A 22,046-nucleotide genomic window follows, 5' to 3' on the forward strand; every position below is an offset into this window, starting at 1 on the left:
ATACACTAAACTTTCTGCAACTGCGCAGCCGGGCAGTCGGATACAAAATCTTGCCATCAAAACACTCAGGGCAGGTTATGAATGAGCATTTGATTCTTTTCGGCATTCATTTGCTCAAGAGTGGGTGCGCAGGGTGGGTGGAGTGGGGGGGAGGGTGATGATCATTTCAGTCGTCCAAACTGTCTGTTGCAGGCTGATTATGTCCTTATTTGTAGCAATTTAGACCGTGATGGATGAACATGAATTTGGGCACGCGGGGTGGATGCGCTGACTGCAGTGAGACAGCTGGACATGAACAGGTGCTCCGGATTTTCACATCGGCGTAACAGCTCTGATCCTGTGGACCGTAGTTCAACGTCACAGACTGTTGTTTTCGTAAGGATGGTGTTCCATGACTTTTCCGCTCGATATACTTTGCTATATTCACCCCGTTGAGATGGTTGCCAAACCAAGTCAAGTCAAGTCAACTGTATTTATAGAGCACTTTCAAACAGCCATCGCTGCATACAAAGTACATGGAGCAATTTAACATACACAATAAACAGTAAGACAAATCGGTAATAAAGACGGTAGAAAGCACCAAACAGTAAAACCAAGAACAAATCTAAGTCATGCTTAGTCGAATGCCAAAGAATGCAAGTGAGTTTTGAGCTCACCAAGCCGAAAATGATGTAAAACAATTTAAATCCAAAGAGCACTGACATCATTTCCCGGGTTTGCTAGAAGCTGACAATTACAAGACAAAAATATTCAATAGCCTATTGTAAAAATGGACGCTTTGTTTGGGTCGACATGTCTTTGTGCATACACTATGTGTGATGGTCATAATTATTTTAATATTTTATACACAAATGTTTCTTTTTTAAATGCCAGTACAGTATTAATATGCACTCATTCATACAGTGAGGTGACTTTAAATGAGGTTGGGGGTTTTTTTGTTTTGTTTTGTTTTTTTTACAAACTATGAATCCTCCGTAATTCAACGACAGTCATTTGTGCCTCCATAGTTACCAATGTAAATACAAGTTACGAAACATGATTTTCGGACACTTTCACTGTGTAAAAGTAAATCACTAAAGATAAAACATTAAAGAATTAAAGACCGCTGGTATATATACAGTATATATATACAATTTGTTTTTGTACAATTCTTTAATTGCACACATGGACAAAATTGTGCTCTTTCTTAAAGATATAAAACTCACAATGGACACCAAAATAAATTTTTCTTAGGCATGCCTTGATCGTCTTGAGATTTTTTTTTGTTGTTGTGCATATTGCACAGAGAGAAAGAACCTGTTTTGGATTCAAAGAAGCAGTACCACAAAATTGATTCAAGATCAAGATTAACATGGATGTTGTCACAGCAGCCGTTTTTGAAGAATTTCCTCCATGAGTAAAGAATGACTCCAGAGGGTTTGAATCAATGACCATGTATTCAATTTACAGACTTGTTAAGCTGAGTTGAAGACAAGAGCGGGACCCTAATGCAAACATAATGAAACCAGTACTGGTTCATTGTCAGGGCAGAGGGACTGGTGGTCAAGAAGGCAAGAACTAGATGTCGCCAGAGAAACCAAACCAATGTGTACTGGAGGGCTACGCTACACAGCTAGCCAAAACAGCAAGTACGGCAGGGAGGATAGCTAACAAACTTAGCAACGGGTGGCGCTTCATACTGGCCTTTCTGCTGCAGAGGAGAGTGTGGCTGACGAAGCGAAGACTGGCAGGTGTGTAGGTGACACAGGTGCAATGATTGGGGAGATGCTTATTGTGCACACTGAATTAAAGGGAAAGGCAATCGAAAAGGGCTAGGGCCGCACAGTGGAACACTGCAGACAGACACAATGGAGTCGAACAAGACTATTGTTGGAAAACATGGCGATTCCCATCATGATGAAATTACAGAGGATGCAATATTGCAAGTTGTTTTACAAAGAATGTGTAAGCCATGAAAACTGACTGACTCAAATATGGATGGATGTGATCTACCTTCTATGTCAGTTAAAAAAAAAAAAAAAGACCTGTGTGACATTAAAGAGGACACAAAGTCATTTTGTGTACGAATTCAAGGCATATTTTGTGGGATTATTTTTTATTCTATTTGTAAATTTTCATAATTTTTTTTTATTTTGAGGGGGGTGAATTGAATACATGAGAGAAGTTTTTGTTTTTTTTAAGGAATTTCCATCTCTTTTTTTTTTGTTGGTGTTTTTTTTTTCCTCAATGCATTCCAATGGCTGCCAGTTCGAGACAGATTTTTGACATTTGCAGGCCTGCCCGGTCCCTATTCACTGTAAATAGCGGGGGTTTAGTCTCTTACAAAAGCAAGGAACACGGATGACAACGTCATGCTGAAACTTCACGAAAGCACTGAGCGGTGAATTCAAAAGCGGGTTGACTAAAATAAGACACAGCCATTTCAACGCTGGGTGTGTGTGTGTGTGTGTGTGTGAGTGTGTGTGTGTGTGAGTGCGCGTGTGTGCGTTCGACGCCGGCACTCGGGATTCGAAAGGCCTTGAGCAAATTGCATTTATTGCTAATATATAGAAGCTGAAATATGATTGGATAGAGGAAAAAAAAAAGGCAAAAACCGCTGGAAGCTACTCTGACAAAACACACGCTACCAAATGAAGGCAAAAGACTGGTGGAAATAAATGATTACCAAATACAGTGTAAATTGTAAATGTAGGTCTGTGCTTCTGTGTTTGAGCCTTAAACGGACTGACCGCACGCAACTGTTCAAACTCTGTCAGGAAATTATTGACTACTCTAATCTTCAATACAACAGTCATATTAATTTAGGTTCGTGGCAGCCGGAGTGTCTTTGTATCGCTTTATTTGAAGGACCAGAAAATCCCATCGATAACAAAATGAAACTGCTAAGCCCAAACTTCAATTCAAGTTTGATCTCATCCGTTGGCCGACATGAGTGGATTTGGTTTTAATAGCTCGCTTTAATCCGTCTGATGTGATTTAACTCAAAGCAGCGCAGGTCAATGATGGAAAAAAAAACTCGGAAAATATGATCATGTCATCCAGAAATATTGGAGAATTACCCGTCACAGCCGGCGAAGAGGGGATGAATGGTCCAAATTCTCATTTGGAATTACATTATGTTCCTTTGTATACAAATCGGCTTACTCATTGTTTCGACAGATTGCGCGACAATGCGGTTAAAAATGCAACTGCGGCCTTCGGCGCTTCCACCGAGGAGTGTGTTGGAAGTGGAATCGAAGAAGAAAATTGGACATCAACAATCGTGCATACCATAATCTTGGACACAAACTAACACGGGAAACCTACTCGCACGCCCCAAAGGGGGTTTCCAATAAACCCAGGAGTAATTACATCCATGCTTAAGCTTGACATGCGGGCTTAACCGTTTCTGAATATTACAAGCCTGCAAGTCAAAAGCGTGATCATTCTCGGGGCCCGTTAATATTCACATGTCCTTTTAGATTCGATTCATTGAATCATTCCTAAGAACCAGTTAACAGCTCATCAATCCTTACAAGCCTTCACAAAAAATAAATAAATAAATGCAAATAACATGCCTATGCATTGATTTTAATTAACCCTTTCGGGGACAAAGTTTGCTACAGTGGACAGCTGATCATATTACCAGGTTACAGGGTCCTGGAAAGGGTTAAAATGATTTCCAATTGTAATTGGAACATTTGGTGTTTTTCTTTCATAATAATAATAAGAATAATAATAACAACAACAACAGGCGGCACGATGGTGAACTGATTATCGCATTGGCCTCACAGTGCAGAGGTTGTGGGGTTCGATCCCGGCTCCGGCCTTCCTATGTGGAGTTTGCATGTTCTCCCCATGCCTGCGTGGGTTTTATTCGGGTACCTCCGACATTCCAAAAACATGCATGGTTGTTCGTCTCTGTGTACACTGCGATTGATTTGCAAAAGATCTGCGATCCCTAGGCTCAAAGGTGCGGATCAAACCGTCGCCAATTCCTAGTGGATCGCAGTGAAGTCCGTAAGGGAGCCTCCACGCCGAATTGACGGGACTTTCCATCACTGGAGAGTTGGTGCGAAGTGGTAATGACCTTCGGGTCAGCAAAATCGAGCGGGATTCATTAAGGCTCTTACTTTACCCTTAACGGTGATGTTTTTACAACTTTTGGTTTGTATCGGGATTATATACATCCACACCCTGGCACTCTTGTGTCAATTTTCTCTTGTATTCATAATGGATATTTCAATACCTTTCTCTATTTATCAACTTAGTTCTGATTTATCATTATATTTAATGTTTAGAATTTATCATTTTAACTCTGATTGATGTAGGTTGTACTATTTTTTTGAATTTGTTTTTGAACTAAGCAAGCGATTTACTCATTTTCAGGTCCGTTTCGAAATTATTCCACAGATTAACACCTTTGATAGATCCACTTCTTTGCTTGATGTTTGTTCTTGTTTTGAGTTTTTTGAATAAGTTGGTACCTCGTAAATCATAGCTGCTTTCTCGAATTTCGAAAAACTTCAGAATGTTTTGGCAGAGCAGGTTATTGTGTGCTTTGTACATTAATTGGGCGATTTTAAAGTCAACCAGGTCATAAAATTTCATCGTATGTAATTTGATAAATAGTGGACTTGTGGGTTCCGTATATTTTTATCTATTAATAATTCAAATTGCTTTTTTTTGTAGTTTTGGAGTGTGTTTGTTTTGCAGGCATTTCCCCATATTTCCACACAGTAGGTCATATATGGTAATAATAATGAAGAGTATAATGTGTACCTTGTGAGGATAAACTGATCCGAAAATCGATGGAGGGATGGATATATAAACTGAAGATATCACCTATATATGTTATATGTTTGGCTTAAAACTTTGTATCATAGACAGGTCGACTTTGACTATTAGGTCTCTGTCCTGAACATCCGCTACTTAAAACAAAGAATGTAGTGTGAAGTTAGGGTCCTCTTTCCCCTTGAGTGATTAACAGCCCCCAAGTGCCTTCTTTTGCGTCCCCCACCTCGGGAGAGTTCCTGAGGGCTGTCAAGCTCCCTTGGGGAGGAACTCTTGTCTCGAGATTTGTGCACAGCAGATATGGTCTGTACTTTGTCAAAATGCCAAGATCGAACTTTGCTTGACTTTCTTTGTCTCCAATTTTTACATAAGGGGAAGGACTGCCCGCCCCTAATTAATATAATTAACATACTATGCCTATGTATACGTGTGACTGTAGTTGCTCGGGGCTTCCTGATGAAATCTGAGACTCACAGGAGCCCGAATCGATTCGTGTTGTTTCACACTTGTGCCCTGAACGTTCAGTAAAACATCTTGCAAGAACTTCTCCATTACCAGCCTCTGATTTTCGCACATCAACTCAGCCCGAATCAAACGAACACGCGGAAGACCTGGGGAAGTGGAGAACGGTGAAGGGATCCCGCCGTGTCCACAACAACACGCTTCCCCCTGCTTGATCTCCTCCAACAAAACCTAGCTTGTATTTTTTTGTGGTACCAGCTAAGTTGGCAAGCTTTACATTACATTATTACACCCTCATCCACGCCTTCATCACCTCCCGCCTTGACTACTGCAATAGCATTCTCTACGGTACAACCTCCAAACTCCTCAATAAACTACAGTACATCCAGAATGCCGCTGTCCGCCTGCTCACCCACACCCGCACTCGTGATCACATCACCCCAGTCCTTAAAAACCTCCACTGGCTCCCCGTTCCCCAGTGTATTCAATTTAAACTCCTCCTACTCACCTATAAAGCCCTTCACAATCAGGCCCCCTCCTACATTTCCGACCTTCCTTCCCGCAACCTCCGCTCCTCAAACACAAACCTCCTCGCCATCCCCGTGACCAAGCTCAAAACCTGGGGGGACCGAGCCTTCTCTGTCGCCGCCCCCACCCTCTGGAACGCTCTACCATAACACATCCGCAACTGTACTGATCTCCTTCAAATCATCTCTTAAAACTCATCTGTTCCACAATACTTTTAACACCTTTTAATCTCTTTTGCCCATTTTTGCTTTTTTGTTCATCTAAATGTGCTTTTGTAAATTATGTATGCTTGTTTTAAGTGCAAATTTTTATCCTGTTTTTTAAGCTCTTGTAAAGTGTCTTTGAGTATGATGAAAAGCACTTTCAAATCAAATGTATTATTATTATTATTATTATTATTATTAACCCCTTTCAGGGACATCGGTTACTACAGTGGACCGCTTGCCATGTTATCAGGTTACAGGGTCCATTTAAGGTTAATTGTCAGGAACCCTTAATAGATATAATGTGCTATGAAACTATCACAACATTATTTCTCAAGGGTGTGACAATGTCTGTTTTAATGTAGTTCGGATGAGGAATCAAAACGGCACAGCATGGCCTTAGTGTTGGACTTTATGATATGATCGAAGAGCTACTGTACATGTCAGTGCTTTGGTCTCCGTCTTCCGATATGAAAAAAAAAAATCCGCTGGAACATCACAAAAAAGCTCACTGAACTGCTGGTCCAGTAGTTCCCTTTTCAAAGCCGAATTGGTAATGCACTGCACATTGCCAGTGTGATGTATGGCTCAAAGTTGAATCAAGCGGTCTGTGGTCTGCATTATTTTTTTTTAATAAGTGAAAACTCTTACATTGTCCGAATCCAGTCTGTAGTCTTATGTAGGACTTAAAATGTAGGATTTATAATGGGATTATTTTGACACTTTGAATAACACAGATTATTGAAGTTGTTTATACGAGTTCATGTTTATACTGTTCCCCCGCAAAAAATGCTGACCCCCAAATTCTTTCCCCATTTTAATGTTTAAGACGATCAAACAATTGTAAATATCGGATCAATGAAGATGTTATTTATAAAGATAAATATTTAAACCTACCTGGCACTGTGTGCATGATTGATATAGTTTGCCATTAAGATATTATTGATGTATTGTCTCTTATTCAATGGAATGAGACACATATCCTGTAATACTGCCAAGTTTTTTTGCAGTTAATGGACACACAGTAGATTTCAATTTATGTGTCTGCAGAATGACTAGAATCAATCTGTCATCATCACCATTTTTGGGGTGGTATTTTTATTGCCAGTGAGCCATTCAATCATGAAAGAGTGCATTCATGCTTAATGTTTTGCATTTGCCTCAGTGATGTGTGCCAAAACGCATCAAAATACCAATCATGAAACGGGGAAATGGGAAGCAGGCTGTATGGCTTAATTAGTAGTAATTAATTAGTTTAGCTGTGGAAAAGTGCATCAAAAGCTGAAAAATACCCTTATGTGTTGACATTTTGCACTTTTACAGGAACATTTCTGATGACCTAAATCAGGGGTGTCAAAACTCATTTTTGTCGCGGGCCACTTTGGAGTTCCGTTTTCCGTCGCCGAGCCGTTACGACGGTGAAACCGAATAAATGTTTAATCATCCCTTCGCATAACTTGGACACAACCAATTGCTGGATTTCTAGTTTTGAAATCACTCAAGTCAACTCTTTGTTTGTCAAATTAGGTTTAAAGATTTTTTTTTTCCAGACAATGATCTTTTTGGATGAAGTTTCTCTTCAAGTCTTACCTGGCTGACAGTTTCGGCTGTCACTTTAGGCTTCATCGGAGCTGTCACTGCTTCCTTGTGACGTGTCTTAAAAACGATTGGTTTGTTGTTTGTTCCACTGTTGTTAAAATGAGTGTAAACAGGGTAACAAAATTATTGCAAAATCTCAACGCCATTTATTTTGTGAATGCAAACACTTTGTTTTTCTTCTTTCTTCTTTCTACCCACAATCTTGCTGCTGTAGACTGTAAATTTCCCCAGTGTGGGACAAATAAAGGATATCTTATCTTATTACAGATGACAATTTGACATTACGGTCCAGATTATAGCAAGGATCATGCAAGTTGACACGCATGATTTTCTTATAAATTCTCATGAAATGATGTGGCGGGCCGGGTCTGGCCCCCGGGCCTTGACTTAGACACCTGTGACTTTGGTGCAGCGACCTTGGTTGCTGATCACAGAAGTGACAAATCATTTTAACCTTGGAGAATCCACGGGGTCAAATTTGGCCCCTATAAATTCTGCTACTCAAATGCTGCCCTTAAATCCCAAAGGGTCAAATTTGGCCCTAATCGTAAATTAGGATTAAAGCATTAAATATTTGAAAAAACACACAGTATATTTTGGTGTTCAGTGAGCATATAGCAGTCATCCATCCATCCATCCATCCATTTTCCGAACCGCTTGATCCTCACTAGGGTCGCGGGGGGTGCTGGAGCCTATCCCAGCCATCTCCGGGCAGTAGGCGGGGGACACCCTGAATCAGTTGCCAGCCAATCGCAGGGCACACAGAGACGAACAACCATCCACGCCCACACTCACACTCCCACCTAGGGACAATTTAGAGCGTCCAATCAGCCTGCCATGTATGTTTTTGGAATGTGGGAGGAAACCGGAGCACCCGGAGAAAACCATATAGCAGTCATTTAATGTATAATTCATCATTTTTCAAATAAGAAAAGGGTTCTTGGGTTCTCCGGGGTTCAACGCCAATATGAGTAGGCCATCTGCAAAATTTGTCATTTTTTAATAATTGAAGATTCATGCACAATCACACCTAGGGACAATTTAGAGTTCCCAATCAACCTGCCATGCATGTTTTTGGAATGTGGGGGGAAACCGGAATATCCAGAGAAAACCCAGACAGTATCAACAAACAGGATTGTGACAAGACATTTTGATGTTTTAGTGTGAGAGGAAAAAAAACACATTTTCATCCATCTGAGGGGATCCAAATGTTGACATTTCTGACCTGGAGGAAAAAAAATAAAAATAAAAATTTGCTCCCCTGAGCTACGTTTCAACATATCGACTTTGTGGATGTGAAGTTTGTTCTAATCCATGTCACCAAATATACATTAAGATTTTAAATGTGACTTGGAAAGCCACCGTAGCAAAAAGGGCTACCTTTTTTTGCGGTCTTCCATTTGTCCTCTGACTTGTTCTTAAGAAATAGAAATTCACACCAATACGTATGGCAGCATTTCAGTACCGCTGATTAAAAATTGTAAATTGGGGCTAATTAGCCTGTCTTGGGTTCATTAGGGGCTTTGGCGACCCAGCTCTCCCCAACCTGCATGTATATTAAAACTCATTAGGCTACTTGTCTCAGACAGCACTTGCATCAACGGCCATTGATGCCGTGGATGTATGCAAAGGGGCTTCTTCACGCTTCCGTGAACAGCATAACATTTAATGTCTCTTTGGAGAATAAGCATTTCATTTATTATCTTCTTTTTTTCCCTGTCGGTTTTAAGTTCATGTTTAACTCATTAAATGCCAGTCGGTTTTTCTTAAACTGTGAGAGCCAGCCTTTCTTGACCATTTGGACGACCGTATTTTCCACACTAAAAGGCGCAATGGATTATGAGGCGCACCTTCAATGAATGGCCTATTTTGGATTTTTTTTTCATATGCAGTCAAACCTCGGTTTTCGAACGTCTCTGTTCTCCACCAAATCGGTTTTCGACCAAAAATTTTGAGTTTTTTATGCCTCGGATTACGACTGACAATCGGTTCTCCACCAAACTCAGCGCACTTGAATGCGCCACTTGACTCCTCTCGCCTTCCTTATACGAGGAAGTGACGCTTCCTCGTGTAACGTTCCATTGTGAGCAGATGTGTTCAATAAAGATTTTTTTTTTTTTTTAAGAGTGTGGTTCTTTGGAACAAATAGGTTTTCGAACAGCCTTTTCGAACGGATTATGGTCGAAAACCGAGGTATGACTATATTGGACGCACTGATTATAAAACGCAATCTACAATCCATCCACTACGCTCAAGGAAATGCAAACAGAAGGCTCACATGTCAGTAAAGTGTCGGAGACTGGACTGTCTCAAAAGTGTTTATTTATTCCTTTGTTGTGTATTCACAAACGAGGAAATCACAAAATACATTCTCTAGGGGGGCTATGGAATTTATTTAGTGATTTCCTCGCTTGATTTTAGTTTTGATGCATTATTTTCAATTTTCGTAGTTCCATTGAAGTAGTCGTTAATTTACGTTTTTTGGAGGCGGTCTTGAACGCCTCTCGAGTGGAACGGAAGAAGAAAAGGCACGGAGACGGACAAAGACGTACCTGTGTTTGTTGAGACTGTGAAAACCATTAATAAAGTGTGTGTTTTAAAAAAACAACACCACAGCTCTCCTTTTTTCGGAACTGCAACAAAAACAGTGACACAGTTCACTGAACCAACAGCAAGTTGCCGCTATTCTATTTCCGTGTTCTATTGCATATCTTCAGCAAGGAGCCATTTTGGGACTTTGGGGTCGGCATATTCCCGTAATGACCATACACAAGGCGCACCGGGTTTTTAAGGCGCGCTGTGAGCTTTTAAGAAAATGGAAGATTGGCTGGCAAGTGGTTCAGGGTGTCCCCCGCCTACTGCCCGAAGACGGCTGGGATAGGCTCCAGCACCCCCCGCGACCCTAGTGAGGATTAAGCGGTTCGGAAAATGGATGGATGGATGGAAGACTTTTAGGTGTGCCTTTAAGGGCGGAAAATACGGTAATTTTTGAAGGCTTACAGGAAATTGAGTTCTGTACCTATATAAGCATTGAACAGACCAAAAGAATCCTTTCTACATCTTTTATCATACCTTTTACTACTCTTTGGTAAACAGCACTTGAAGATTGGTAAGTTTCTTGAATATACTCGTTTCCAAAAAAGAAATGTATTCTTTTGTGAAAGAATGCATGTCCAGCAGAAGTTTCACTTTGATGCTACTTTTTTTTTTTTTTTTTACATTTGAGACACCAAATAATGCTTTCCGACTAAGTAACAACGTAACCAACACAAAAAGAAAAAGGGCACTTTGATTGCAAAATAACAGTTTATTCCAAGGGAAAAAAAACCCTGCACTGAAGCATGAAGTGTGTATGAACTTTTCATGAACGGTGAACTTTATCCACGTTCTCACCACAGCACTGCTTTCGCATGCCATCTCGCCAGGCACATGAAGACACCCACACATACGATTTGGCACTAAATGAATGGGCCTTTGCAAACTTATTTTTATGTTTTGGCATTAAACAAGTTCAGAAAAAGTGGTTTGACATCAAGCCATGTCATGAAACAACAATGCTTGATGTTCGTGGTTTCCACTGGTGACCTGTATCAGATGCATGCATTGGTTGCAAATTGACATTGAACAACATCGTGGTGAGTATACCAAGCAAAATATCGTATGTAATATGATTTTCCACAGTGGGGCTCCTTATTGGGGTTGATGTCTTCTTCCATTTGGGGTTTATGACCATGGACGCCCTCATAAGAAGTCATTGTTGTCGTGTTTTTGACGGGGAAATCAGCTTCAAAATGGAACGCATTTTCAGCGCTGAAAAAGTCTCAATAGGACCACTATTCTAAATGTCCATAGGTGGTTCGATTCATGTCAGAGCAACACATTTATTTTCTCTACCATTTATTTGATTACTTTGCAGCTTAATCAGTTACACAGAGGAAATCAAGTCCCCTACACTGGAAGCAAGCGTCCAATTAAAGAAAAAAAAAGTTGTAGTCATCAGGCTTTTGTATCTAATGACAGAAATTTCACCCCATGTAGATGAAACACATCAGCATCTTGACAACATTTTTGTTCCGCACCATTAATCTGCAGAAGCTTCTTTAGTCTGAAAAACAAAATGGAATTAATTAAGAAGATGCAGGAAACCAAGTTGAGGAATTAATAAAATAGCATTGCTTCTTAATAGACACCAAACAAATGATGCCATTATTCTTTAAAAGGCGACTTGACTCAGTGTGCCGGCGCTCACTTCTGACTCAATTACAATGTCGGGAGAACGCTGCTTTCTACCTTTCTGAAATGGGGTTCCAATGAGAAAATATAATTAGGAATTATAACGTCGGGGATGGCCGACGAGAATGTTTGTTTGTTTGTTTTTTTACTTAGGAAACTTTACTTTTGTTTCGAGTTTGTGACAAGAAATCAAGATGTAACACTTTATTTCCACTTACCAAGACAATTCTTTGCTTCAAATTCTATTGTACCGAGTGACATCCTCCTAAACCAGCGGTGTCAAACATACGGCCCGCGGGCCAGAACCGGACCCCAAGGAGGTTCGATCAGGCCCGCATGATCATTTAAAAGTGAAAGACTACATAAGACACGGAATTAATATTTTTAATAAGCTGCAATTCATGGATCATCCGCTAGGGGAACACCGTTTTGATCAGAGAAGAAGACAACATCAGTCTCGGTCTGTCACTGAGACAGACCCAACACAGCAGTAAAAGCCAGCTACCTAATTGCTAGCGAAATAGCATTAGCATCAAAGCCATGTTCCAACGGTGACTTTGTGAAACGATGCATGATGAAGGTGGCTGAACTTGTATGTCCCGAGAACCGACGAGCTTTTGCCAATATTAGCCTGACGAGCAATACCAGAGAGCATTTCGGACCGATCAGCAGATTTAGACAGCCAATTGAAACGGAGAGTCAAGTCATTTTGTCAAATGTTTCATAAAAGGTATGTTGATAAAATTTCAACATTTTCCAAATGTTATTGTGCTTCTTTCCACCAAAATAAAGGAAAGACATGATATTTTGGTTATTTATAGCAGAGTATGGTATAATGTTAATGTTCCGGCCCACTTGACATCGATCGAGGCCATATGTGGCCCACAATGTGAAATGAGTTTGACACCCCTGTCCTAAACCATATACAAAGTATTTTGGAAAAAACAGCAGAAGCTTGTCCTAAAAATATCTGGTCACTGTGTTCAAGATAAAAGCTTATATTGCTCCTTGCTGCCAACACCACACACCTAAACGCTCGCTAACATACCTCGTGAGTCTTGGAATGCAGTTCCACCTGAGGATAAAGATAATTCTACGAATCTCAGACTCACTGAGAGAACCGGATTGTACGAAAAAGGCCAGAAGACCATGTCCATTTGACAGCAGTACCAGCTTGTCACTGAAAGCCAAGAGGGAAACGTAACAAGCAACTATTGACCATCGATGCCACCAATCTTAGTGGAGCTGAGCTGTCCACAGCCATGGGGGTGCCACAAATGGTGTTGGGGTGACCTGGGTCAAGCTGGGGATGGATGAACGATGCGATGAGTCTGAGGGAGAAGAGGTTATGCCTTACCTGAGGACAGTGAGACCTTCTTCTAATCTACTCTGTGAGGCGGGGGGTGAGGGGGGTAGGAATTGCAGAGCTCAATTTAAGACCTAACCCATGAAATTAACACCTCCAGCTCTCTTTTCTGATACCAAGAGTGATTTCACAGAAGTAGTATAGCCTCTTTAAAACTTTTCAAAGTGAGAGACACCCCTGAATTTATTTTGGGACTCATTTTATGTGCCTCCTCTTCCATACGGAGGGCCACATAGTAGAAATGTGCCTCATCTTTCACATGGAGCTTACACATTGAAGGAATGTGCAGCTTGGAGCTTTTGGGTGATTGAAATATTGGCCAGGAAAGCGAAAATCTTTTTTTTCCCCAATAACAAAAATACAGACAGGCCACTTATTTGTTTATGCACTCATTCAACCTGGTTGTACAATTCTGTTGAATATGGCATGCAACACCTTTTCTGTGTTGCCACTGTCACTGTCAAAATTGATATTAAGGTGGATAAAAAGATAGCTCTCTCTCATAGAACAACTTTAAGGAGCCATTCCGCTGGGGAAGAAAACCAATTGAAACCATACCTCGTGGGTGATGCTAACTCCATCCGTGGCTGCAGCATTTGAAGTGCTGTTCCTAAAGTGTGGCGCCCTCAGGATGCGGCATGAGTGACGACACGAAGTCCACAATGAAAATACGGGGTTTTGTTCCCAACCCGTGAGAACTGGTCCCACGAACATGAAACATCCAAACAAGTGCGTTACAAACCAAATAAAAGACAAAATTATGAAGACAATTGATTTAACATAAAATGCACACAAACCTCGTTGACTCACACCCATAAGGGGCGAGACTTCGCCAAAATCCTGCCCATCGTCGTCTTGCCTCGTACGGTAGGTTCTCAGCAGTCTTCTCTTCTTACAAAACGTGTCTTTTAATGTGCACCAGTAAATGTGCACGGCAACTAGTGTCGCATGGACCTTTATCCGCGATAATTGGTTCCGGCCAACAATCGCCACTAGATGGCATCAGAACACCAATGATCAAACTGCTTAACGCGAAATATAGGCAGTAACATAAAGCTTTGTTAGCATTTGTCTCCCCATCTGTTCCTGAAGTAAAACAAGCCCAGACTCATTGGGAGAACCATATAACATCCCACACTGTTGTATTTTCACCGTAGAGATAGATAATAATGTGAAAAACCTTCAGAGAAATCGATAAATTCAAGTTTGGCGATCTTAGCGAGCGGCAACCCAAGATGGCAGCCGGTGGCTTTACTTCTCGCTACGGTAAGTAAACCGCATTGTTAATCCATTCATATATATAACGCTATGACGTTCGTCTTGTCTACTTATGGTTAAATGATTTTTGAATGAATCAATGGATAACTGACATAGGAGGTGCATTTAAAAAACTAACTCAACATTAATAACTCGCAAAACAATACTCACAATTACTCTCCGAACAAAATCTACGTCTCTCTCTCTCTCTTTCTCTGAACACCTCGACTCGCTCTGCTTTGGCGCCAGAATACGAGAGTCGTCGAACCTGATCACGTGACCTTTCACGTAATCTTTAAAAATGTATTTATTTATTCGTGCTCCACACGCACAGCCCCAAACAAGACGTCAATTTCGCCTGGCCACGTGACAAAAACGTCACTGACACACGCCTCTACCCGAGACTTCATTTTTGACGCCCACTTTTACTTGACACAAGCTTCGAAGCCCCGTGTCATTTTGTCCATCACCCCTCTGTGGATGTTGCTCAATGTGGTCCAAGGAACACTCTGGGAAGTTGTGTGAAAAGCTCAGACACATGGAAAATGAGATGAAACATTGATGCCAATGTACCAGTCAGCTAATCACAAAAAAGTACACATACCTTATCAATCAAGCAGTGATGTGTGGAACACATGGATGTGTGATTGTATTTTCGATGGAAAAAAAAATCTACCTTGGAGCTGGTATTGTGATGAGAATGGTTCTCACTGCTCGAGCTGTGCTGCGGACATTGGCAGGTCATGGACATTATTGGACTTGAAAAAAAAATCAATTAAAATTTTTTTAAATTGAAATATTAGTTCTGGTAATATTCAGATTTTTGCCATTCATTCCTGCACATGTTGCATTGTGTATAAACCAGGGGTGGGCAAACTTTTTGGCTCGGGGGCCGCATTTACTTTTAAAATTTGACAGAAGGGCCAGGTCAGCACCAGCTATGGTACATTAAAAAAAACTGCATTTGTTGACAGTCCAATTCAAACATCAACAGAACAAAAGCATGAAAGTACGATATTAATATACTTTTTTTAAATGACAAAAGTGTTGTTGATGACCTATTTTAGCCTGTGCATCGCTGCAGATGGGTTGTGATCAGACCAGTAGAAGTAGAGCGATACAGAGGTACTAGGTGGTCGAAAAGATTGCCCCCCCCCCCCCCCCATGTTCTGCAACTTCAAGTCAATGTGCCACCTGGCGGTGAAATGCCTGTCATTACAAGTCCAATTGAAATGAATGCAATCATTCACATCGAACCTTAATTGTGGACCAACCTTCGGCGGGCCGGATTAAAAAGACCAACGGGCCGGATTCGGCCCGCGTGCCGTAGTTTGCCCACCACTGGTATAAACCAACTAAAGAGAAATTCAAATCAAATTAAAAAATACCTGAAGATAAACCTCCCATAAACTGGAGTGAAAAGCAAACAAAAGTAAAATGAAATATTAAAATAAAACAAAAACCTTGAGACAACCCTTCTATAACTGGAGTGACGATAAATACCAGCTCTGAATGTAGTAGAGCATCGAGAACCTTGTAGCATGACAATGCCATCATTAATGGTTCCTTAGTCTGGCTGATTGCTTAATTGAGACCAGCAAAGGATAAGGGTAAGAACTAAATAAAGAGCTGCAATTGTCAATAAAGAGCATTCATTGATGAACCAATCAAAGCTTCATCAAATGGCACATTTGAAACAGTCCCGAAAACCCTCATCTGAGGCCAATTGATGGCTGATTATCCTTAGAATTGCAGCCATCCTGAACAGAATTTCAATTAGCCACTTCTGAAAAACATTCGGTGAATTTAAGATGTTAGAAAAGGCCACTCACTCCGATCAGGTTAACTCATTAGGGGTTTTTTTTCTTCTTTTTTTACATAGGGGATAAAACAGTGTCGCTCAATGGTCAACTCTATCTTTTCTCCATTGTTGAAAGTTCTGTTATGAAGTGCAAGACCAGAATTCAATGAAAAGAGACCTTAGACGATGGGAGCTTAAGATAATGAATTACAGCGACGTAGATTGCAAGTACATGAAGCAAGGAGACCTTTATACCAGATAAAATATTTGGAATATGAACCAAAATCTGTTCCCAAGAAATCTGCCACATGGCAGGCCGTGTCACAGGTAAGCCTTGTGTATTGTGCTACGTTAATTGAACCACCTACCGTATTTTCCGGACTATAAGTCGCAGTTTTTTTTCATAGTTTGGCCGGGGGTGCGACTTATACTCTGGAGTGACTTTTGTGTGAAATCATTAACACATGATTATGTCATTTCACATGTTATTTTCACATTAAACCACAAGAGGGCGCTCTCAGCCTGTGTTGATAAATCGACGATGAGTCTGACGTAAGCGACGTAGAAGAGGAAGCGGCGCATCTTCTCCCTCCCGTGTTGGGGAAGTGTTTAAAAGTGACACCAAGGTTGAAGATTTCATTGGATTTAGTGATTTGGAGTGAAACTGATAATTTGGTAAACTTGTTAGCATGTTCTTTATGCAAGAGTTATCTGAATAACTCTTAATATGTTACGTCGTTACTGACATTACCAGGCATCTCAGTCATGTAACGTTATACCGTACACTTATTCAGCCTGTTGTTCTCTATTTTATTTTTATTTTAAATTGCCTTTCAAGATGACATGTATGTTTTTGGTGTTGGATTTTATCAAATAAATTTCCCCCAAAATGCGACTTATACTCCAGTGCAACTTATATATGTTTTTTTTCCTTCTTAATTATGCATTTTTTGGCTGGTGCGACTTGTAATCGGGAGTGACGTATACAGTAATCCGAAAAATATGGTACTAACTCGGTCATTATGACACAAGACTAAAATACCAGGAACGAGAACAGGCATGACCCAAAACTAAATTCAAATCAAATGGCAGCTTTCTGGCTTCAGGAGAGAAAGTGTGGTGGTCAGGCACAGTTATTTGTTTGGACCTAAGCAGATGGAAAAATTCATTCATTCGTTTTCCGAACCGCTTGATCCTCACTAAGGCCGCGGGGGGTGCTGGAGCCTATCCCAGCCGTCTTCGGGCAGTAGGCGGGGGACACCCTGAATCAGTTGCCAGCCAATCGCAGCGCACACAGAAACAAACAACCATTCGCGCCCACACTCACACCTACGGACAATTTTGAGTGTCCAATCAGCCTGTCATGCATGTTTTTTGGAACGTGGGAGGAAACCGGAGGACTCGGAAAAAACCCACGCAAGCATGGGGAGAACATGCAAACTCCACACAGGGAAGCCGGAGCTGGAATTGAACTCGGTACCTCTGCACTGCGAAGTCGACGTGCTAATCACTCGACTACCAGGCCGCAGATGGAAAAATGTGTTTCAAATATATTACTCAATTCTAAAGAATAAAAAACTGGAATCATGAAAAAATAAACAATAACTAACCAAAAAAAACACTAAGAATAAATAACTCGTCTTTTGTTGCGCTACCTCTGGCGTTTATAACAGCTCACAGCCTCCGAGACATGACCTTCATGAGTTTTAAGCAGTACTCTTCATCAGTCTGCTACCAACTTCCTCTGATGGATTTTACCAGATCAGCTTTGCAGGTTGGAGTTTTGTCATGGGACCATTTTCTTCAACTGGCACCAAAGATCTTTAATTGGAGTGTGACTATTTGCATGCTACGGAGCCCCTAAGGGGACATGGAAGGAAAAAAAATAATAAAACTTTGCGAGATCTCGCAAAGTATTTTGCGAGATCTCGCAAAGTATTCCAAAGTATTGCGAGATCTCGCAATCTTTATTTATTTATTTTTAATACTCGTTGACGTGCTTCCGGGTGATCGTACGTGCTTCCGGGTCATCGTACGTGTAACCGTAAACAACAATTATGGAGCGTGTTCAACCGTTCGTGAGTTTAATAGAATTTTACTTTGAAATTGGCTTGAAATACAAAGACATTAAATCTGTTCTTGATATTAAGTACGGTTTCCAAATAAGCGAAAGACATTTGAAGCGAGTGTTGAACCAAAGAGGACTATTTCATCGAAAAACATTCAATGACTTGGTAGTCCTGGTTGACTTCATTCGCAACCAATTGCAGCATTCCGGACAACTACACAGTTACAGGTGGATGTACAGTAAGTGCAGAGAATATGGACTTCTTGTCAGGAAAGAAGACGTTCGTCTGGTCCTGACAGAGTTGGATCCGGGAGGAGTGTCGTTAAGGCAAGCAAGACGTCTGAGACGGCGAAACTACTTCTCCAAAGGGCCAAATTTTATATGGCACATGGACTCCTATGACAAACTGAAGCCATTTGGAATTTGTATCAATGGGGCTATTGATGGTTTTTCAAGGAAAATAATGTGGCTCAATGCCTACATAACAAGTAGTGACCCGAAGTTGATTGGAGGTTACTACATCGACGTTGTGCACCGTTTGGGGTGTTGTCCTCGAATTGTTCGAACTGATCTTGGGACTGAAAATGGTCACGTTAAAGGCTTCCAGCGTTTCCTGGTGCCAATACCGCCAGGCAGCACTCTTGACAGTTACTTGGATGGAGCCAGCACCGCCAATCAAAGAATTGAATATTGGTGGCGGTTTCTTCGCAGCCAGTGCATGCAGTGGCGGTTCTGGGGGGGGGCCACAGGGGGGCCCCCCCTGTGGCCCCCCCTCCGAGCGCAGATTACGCAATCGTGCCGAGTCACCGACGCGAAAGGTGGAACCAAAGTGCGTGATTTAACATTCTAGTCGGACCCTTTAGTGCGCTGCGCCACTTAAAAATGAGTGGGAAAATGAGAAGCAGTCCGCAGAGAAGGAAATTACCACAACACGAGTGCTATTTGCGTGTGTGTGCGCGCGTGTGTGCGTGTGTGTGTGTGTGTGTGTGTGTGTGTGTGTGTAAGTTTTTTAGTCTCCCTTTTTATTTTTATTTTTATTTAACAGGATCAATATATAAGACATTGCCTTTTAAAATTTGGATAATTATATGCATGTAAAACATCTAGCTTCAGTGTATTTAACTTAGCTTGTAGCAGACGTGTGCACATTTTCAGCATGAAACTGGTGATCCATGGTGAACCGATCCACTGGTGAAAAGGACACTTTGATCCTCTCCTCTTTCATCATTAACTGCTTCAGAGAACAAAGTGAATGCAGAAAAGTGGTGAAGATTGCACGGCTGTCTGTGTCCTATGTGTTGTGTTGTGTTATTTTTGTTATTTTGACTTCAAAATGGCGCTGCGTGAGTGGCTGCCTTTCCAGCAGCTCCTATATTTTGTTGTTCTACTTCTTCCTTTCATAACTTTGCTGCTGTGAATCGGGAATTTCTCCATTGCGAGACTAATAAAGGTTTTCTTATCTTATCTTATCTTATTTGCAATTTTTGTCCCCGGCAGGCTGGTACCATATCATCCCCTGGCTTGAATATTCTCAACAGATGGACAGGGCGTATTGTTACGCTTGCAGACATTTTAGCCCTCCTAATACTGTTTTTTTCTCATCACTGTAATGTTATGACTACAATTTCAAAGTCTGAAGAAATAAAAAGTCAAATAAGATTTCGAATCTGTCTTTTTAGCCCTGGGTTGAATGTGCCCCCCCCCCCCCCCCATCAAAACCCCTGGCCCCAGCCCGGCCCCCTCAGTGAAATTGATCCAGAACCGCCCCTGAGTGCATGGAGTTCTGGTTATCCCTCTTCACAGACCTCAGAGACAATGGCTTCTTTGATGGTGGATTTCTGGACAAAAACAATGCATGACAATGCTCTGACTACAATTTTGTTGCATGGGACTTATTCAGGTGAGTTCATACATTCTGATAGACTCAGTAATTAAATGTGTATTTTTGTATATGAGAGTGAGTTGATGGGAAAGTGGACAGGAACACGAAAGAAGGAAACTGACTGTGCAACTCTTATTTAATCTGTCTGTGTATTATTTTCAACAGGATGAGTTGGATGACACGGCCCTAGTTTGGAACAGCCATCTCATCAGGCCCTCAAAGAACATGAATGTCCCCAGTGGTCGGCCCAACGTGATGTATACGTTACATGAACTTTATGGTACAAGGGACTTCCTCTCCCCAGTTGAAAATGAACAAGTTCAACTGTGCAAAAGCCAGTGTGTCTTTCGTTTGACCATGCCTTGTGATCCGGATGTATTTTCATTGTGTGCTTTTTTAATGGCCCAGTCCGATCTAATGCCACCAAAAGATCCATTTCAGGCTGTGAACTTGTATTTGCACCTCAGAGAGGCCCTCACTGCTACTCTTTAAGATAAGAAAACTTTATCTGCTGTTTTTCTTCCTGTATAAGGACAACATATTTGATCTACAATATAAAATGTTTGTTTGTCAAAGCATTATTGGTGTAAATAAACATTCTTTCTTGGTTGCTGACTTTATCCACAAATACTTAACCAACGTGGATGCTGAAGAGTATTCCTGCATAATTGTACATCATCCCAATTGAATTTTCACCTGCCTGTAAATGATGACTACGTAATTGTCTCCTCACTTTCGTCAGCAGGTGGTTTCTTGTGTTTAAAAAAACTGTTAAGAATGATTTGGAACAAATTTTATTCACATTGAAAAATTCTTACAAACATCAATCTCAAAATTGTGAGTCTTTTCAGCAGAAAGATTTTTAAGTCTTGCCATTCTCTCATCATGGTTTTGGAGCACACTTGGAGATCCACCCAGTACACATTTTTTCCTCGATCTTATTTAGTCTCTCATTCTTTGGAGGCCTTTAACGTGACCATTTTCAGTCCCAAGATCAGCTCGAACGATTCGAGGACAACCCCCCAAACGGTGCACAACGTCGATGTAGTAACCTCCAATCAACTTCGGGTCACTACTTGTTATGTAGGCATTGAGCCACATAATTATCCTTGAAAAACCATCAATAGCCCCATTGATACAAATTCCAAATGGCTTCAATTTGTCATAGGAGTCCATGTGCCATATAAAATTTGGCCCTTTGGAGAAGTAGTTTCAGACGTCTTGCTTGCCTTAACGGCACTCCTCTTGGATCCAACTCTTTCAGGACCAGACGAACGTCCTCTTTCCTGACAAGAAGTCCATATTCTCTGCACTTACTGTACATCCACCTGTAACCGTGTAGTTGTCCGGAATGCTGCAATTGGTTGCGAATGAAGTCAACCAGGACTCCCAAGTCATTGAACGTTTTCAGACGAAATAGTCCTCTTCGGTTCAACACTCGCTTCAAATGTCTTTCACTTATTTGGAAACCGTACTTAATATCAAGAACAGATTTAATGTCTTTGTATTTCAAGCCAATTTCAAAGTAAAATTCTATTAAACTCACGAACGGTTGAACACGCTCCATAACTGTTGTTTGCGGTTACACGTACGATGACCCGGAACACGTCAACGAGCATTAAAAATAAATAAATAAAGATTGCGAGATCTCGCAATACTTTGGAATACTTTGCGAGATCTCGCAAAGTTTTTTTTTTTCCTTCCATGTCCCCTTAGGGGCTCCGTAGACTTTGCGAGATCTCGCAGTTTTTTTTTTCCTTCCATGTCCCCTTAGGGGCTCCGTAGCATGCCATGCCTTTGACCTGGTGTTTTTTTTTCGTCAAGGAATGTTTTCACAGTTTTTGTTCAATAGCTAGAGATGCATTATCATCTTG

The 22,046-nt window shown here is 41.1% G+C and overlaps 1 protein-coding gene and 1 pseudogene across 1 annotated transcript; one reads left to right on the forward strand and one right to left on the reverse strand.

Annotated features, from left to right (window-relative positions):
* The first annotated feature begins 18,522 nt into the window (after positions 1-18,522).
* Positions 18,523-20,664, forward strand: LOC147191208 (uncharacterized). The gene is given in 4 exon segments (XM_086137101.1): positions 18,523-19,004; positions 20,050-20,143; positions 20,146-20,190; positions 20,338-20,664. Coding segments are annotated over 4 exon segments (948 nt in total).
* A 384-nt stretch (positions 20,665-21,048) lies between these two features.
* Positions 21,049-21,739, reverse strand: LOC147191209 (uncharacterized; annotated as a pseudogene).
* Between the last annotated feature and the right edge of the window lie 307 nt (positions 21,740-22,046).

The sequence above is a fragment of the Hippocampus guttulatus genome, chromosome 18 (assembly GCF_054856545.1).
Source record: "Hippocampus guttulatus isolate MCC_2025c chromosome 18, RoL_Hgut_1.0, whole genome shotgun sequence".
Taxonomy (NCBI): domain Eukaryota; kingdom Metazoa; phylum Chordata; class Actinopteri; order Syngnathiformes; family Syngnathidae; genus Hippocampus; species Hippocampus guttulatus.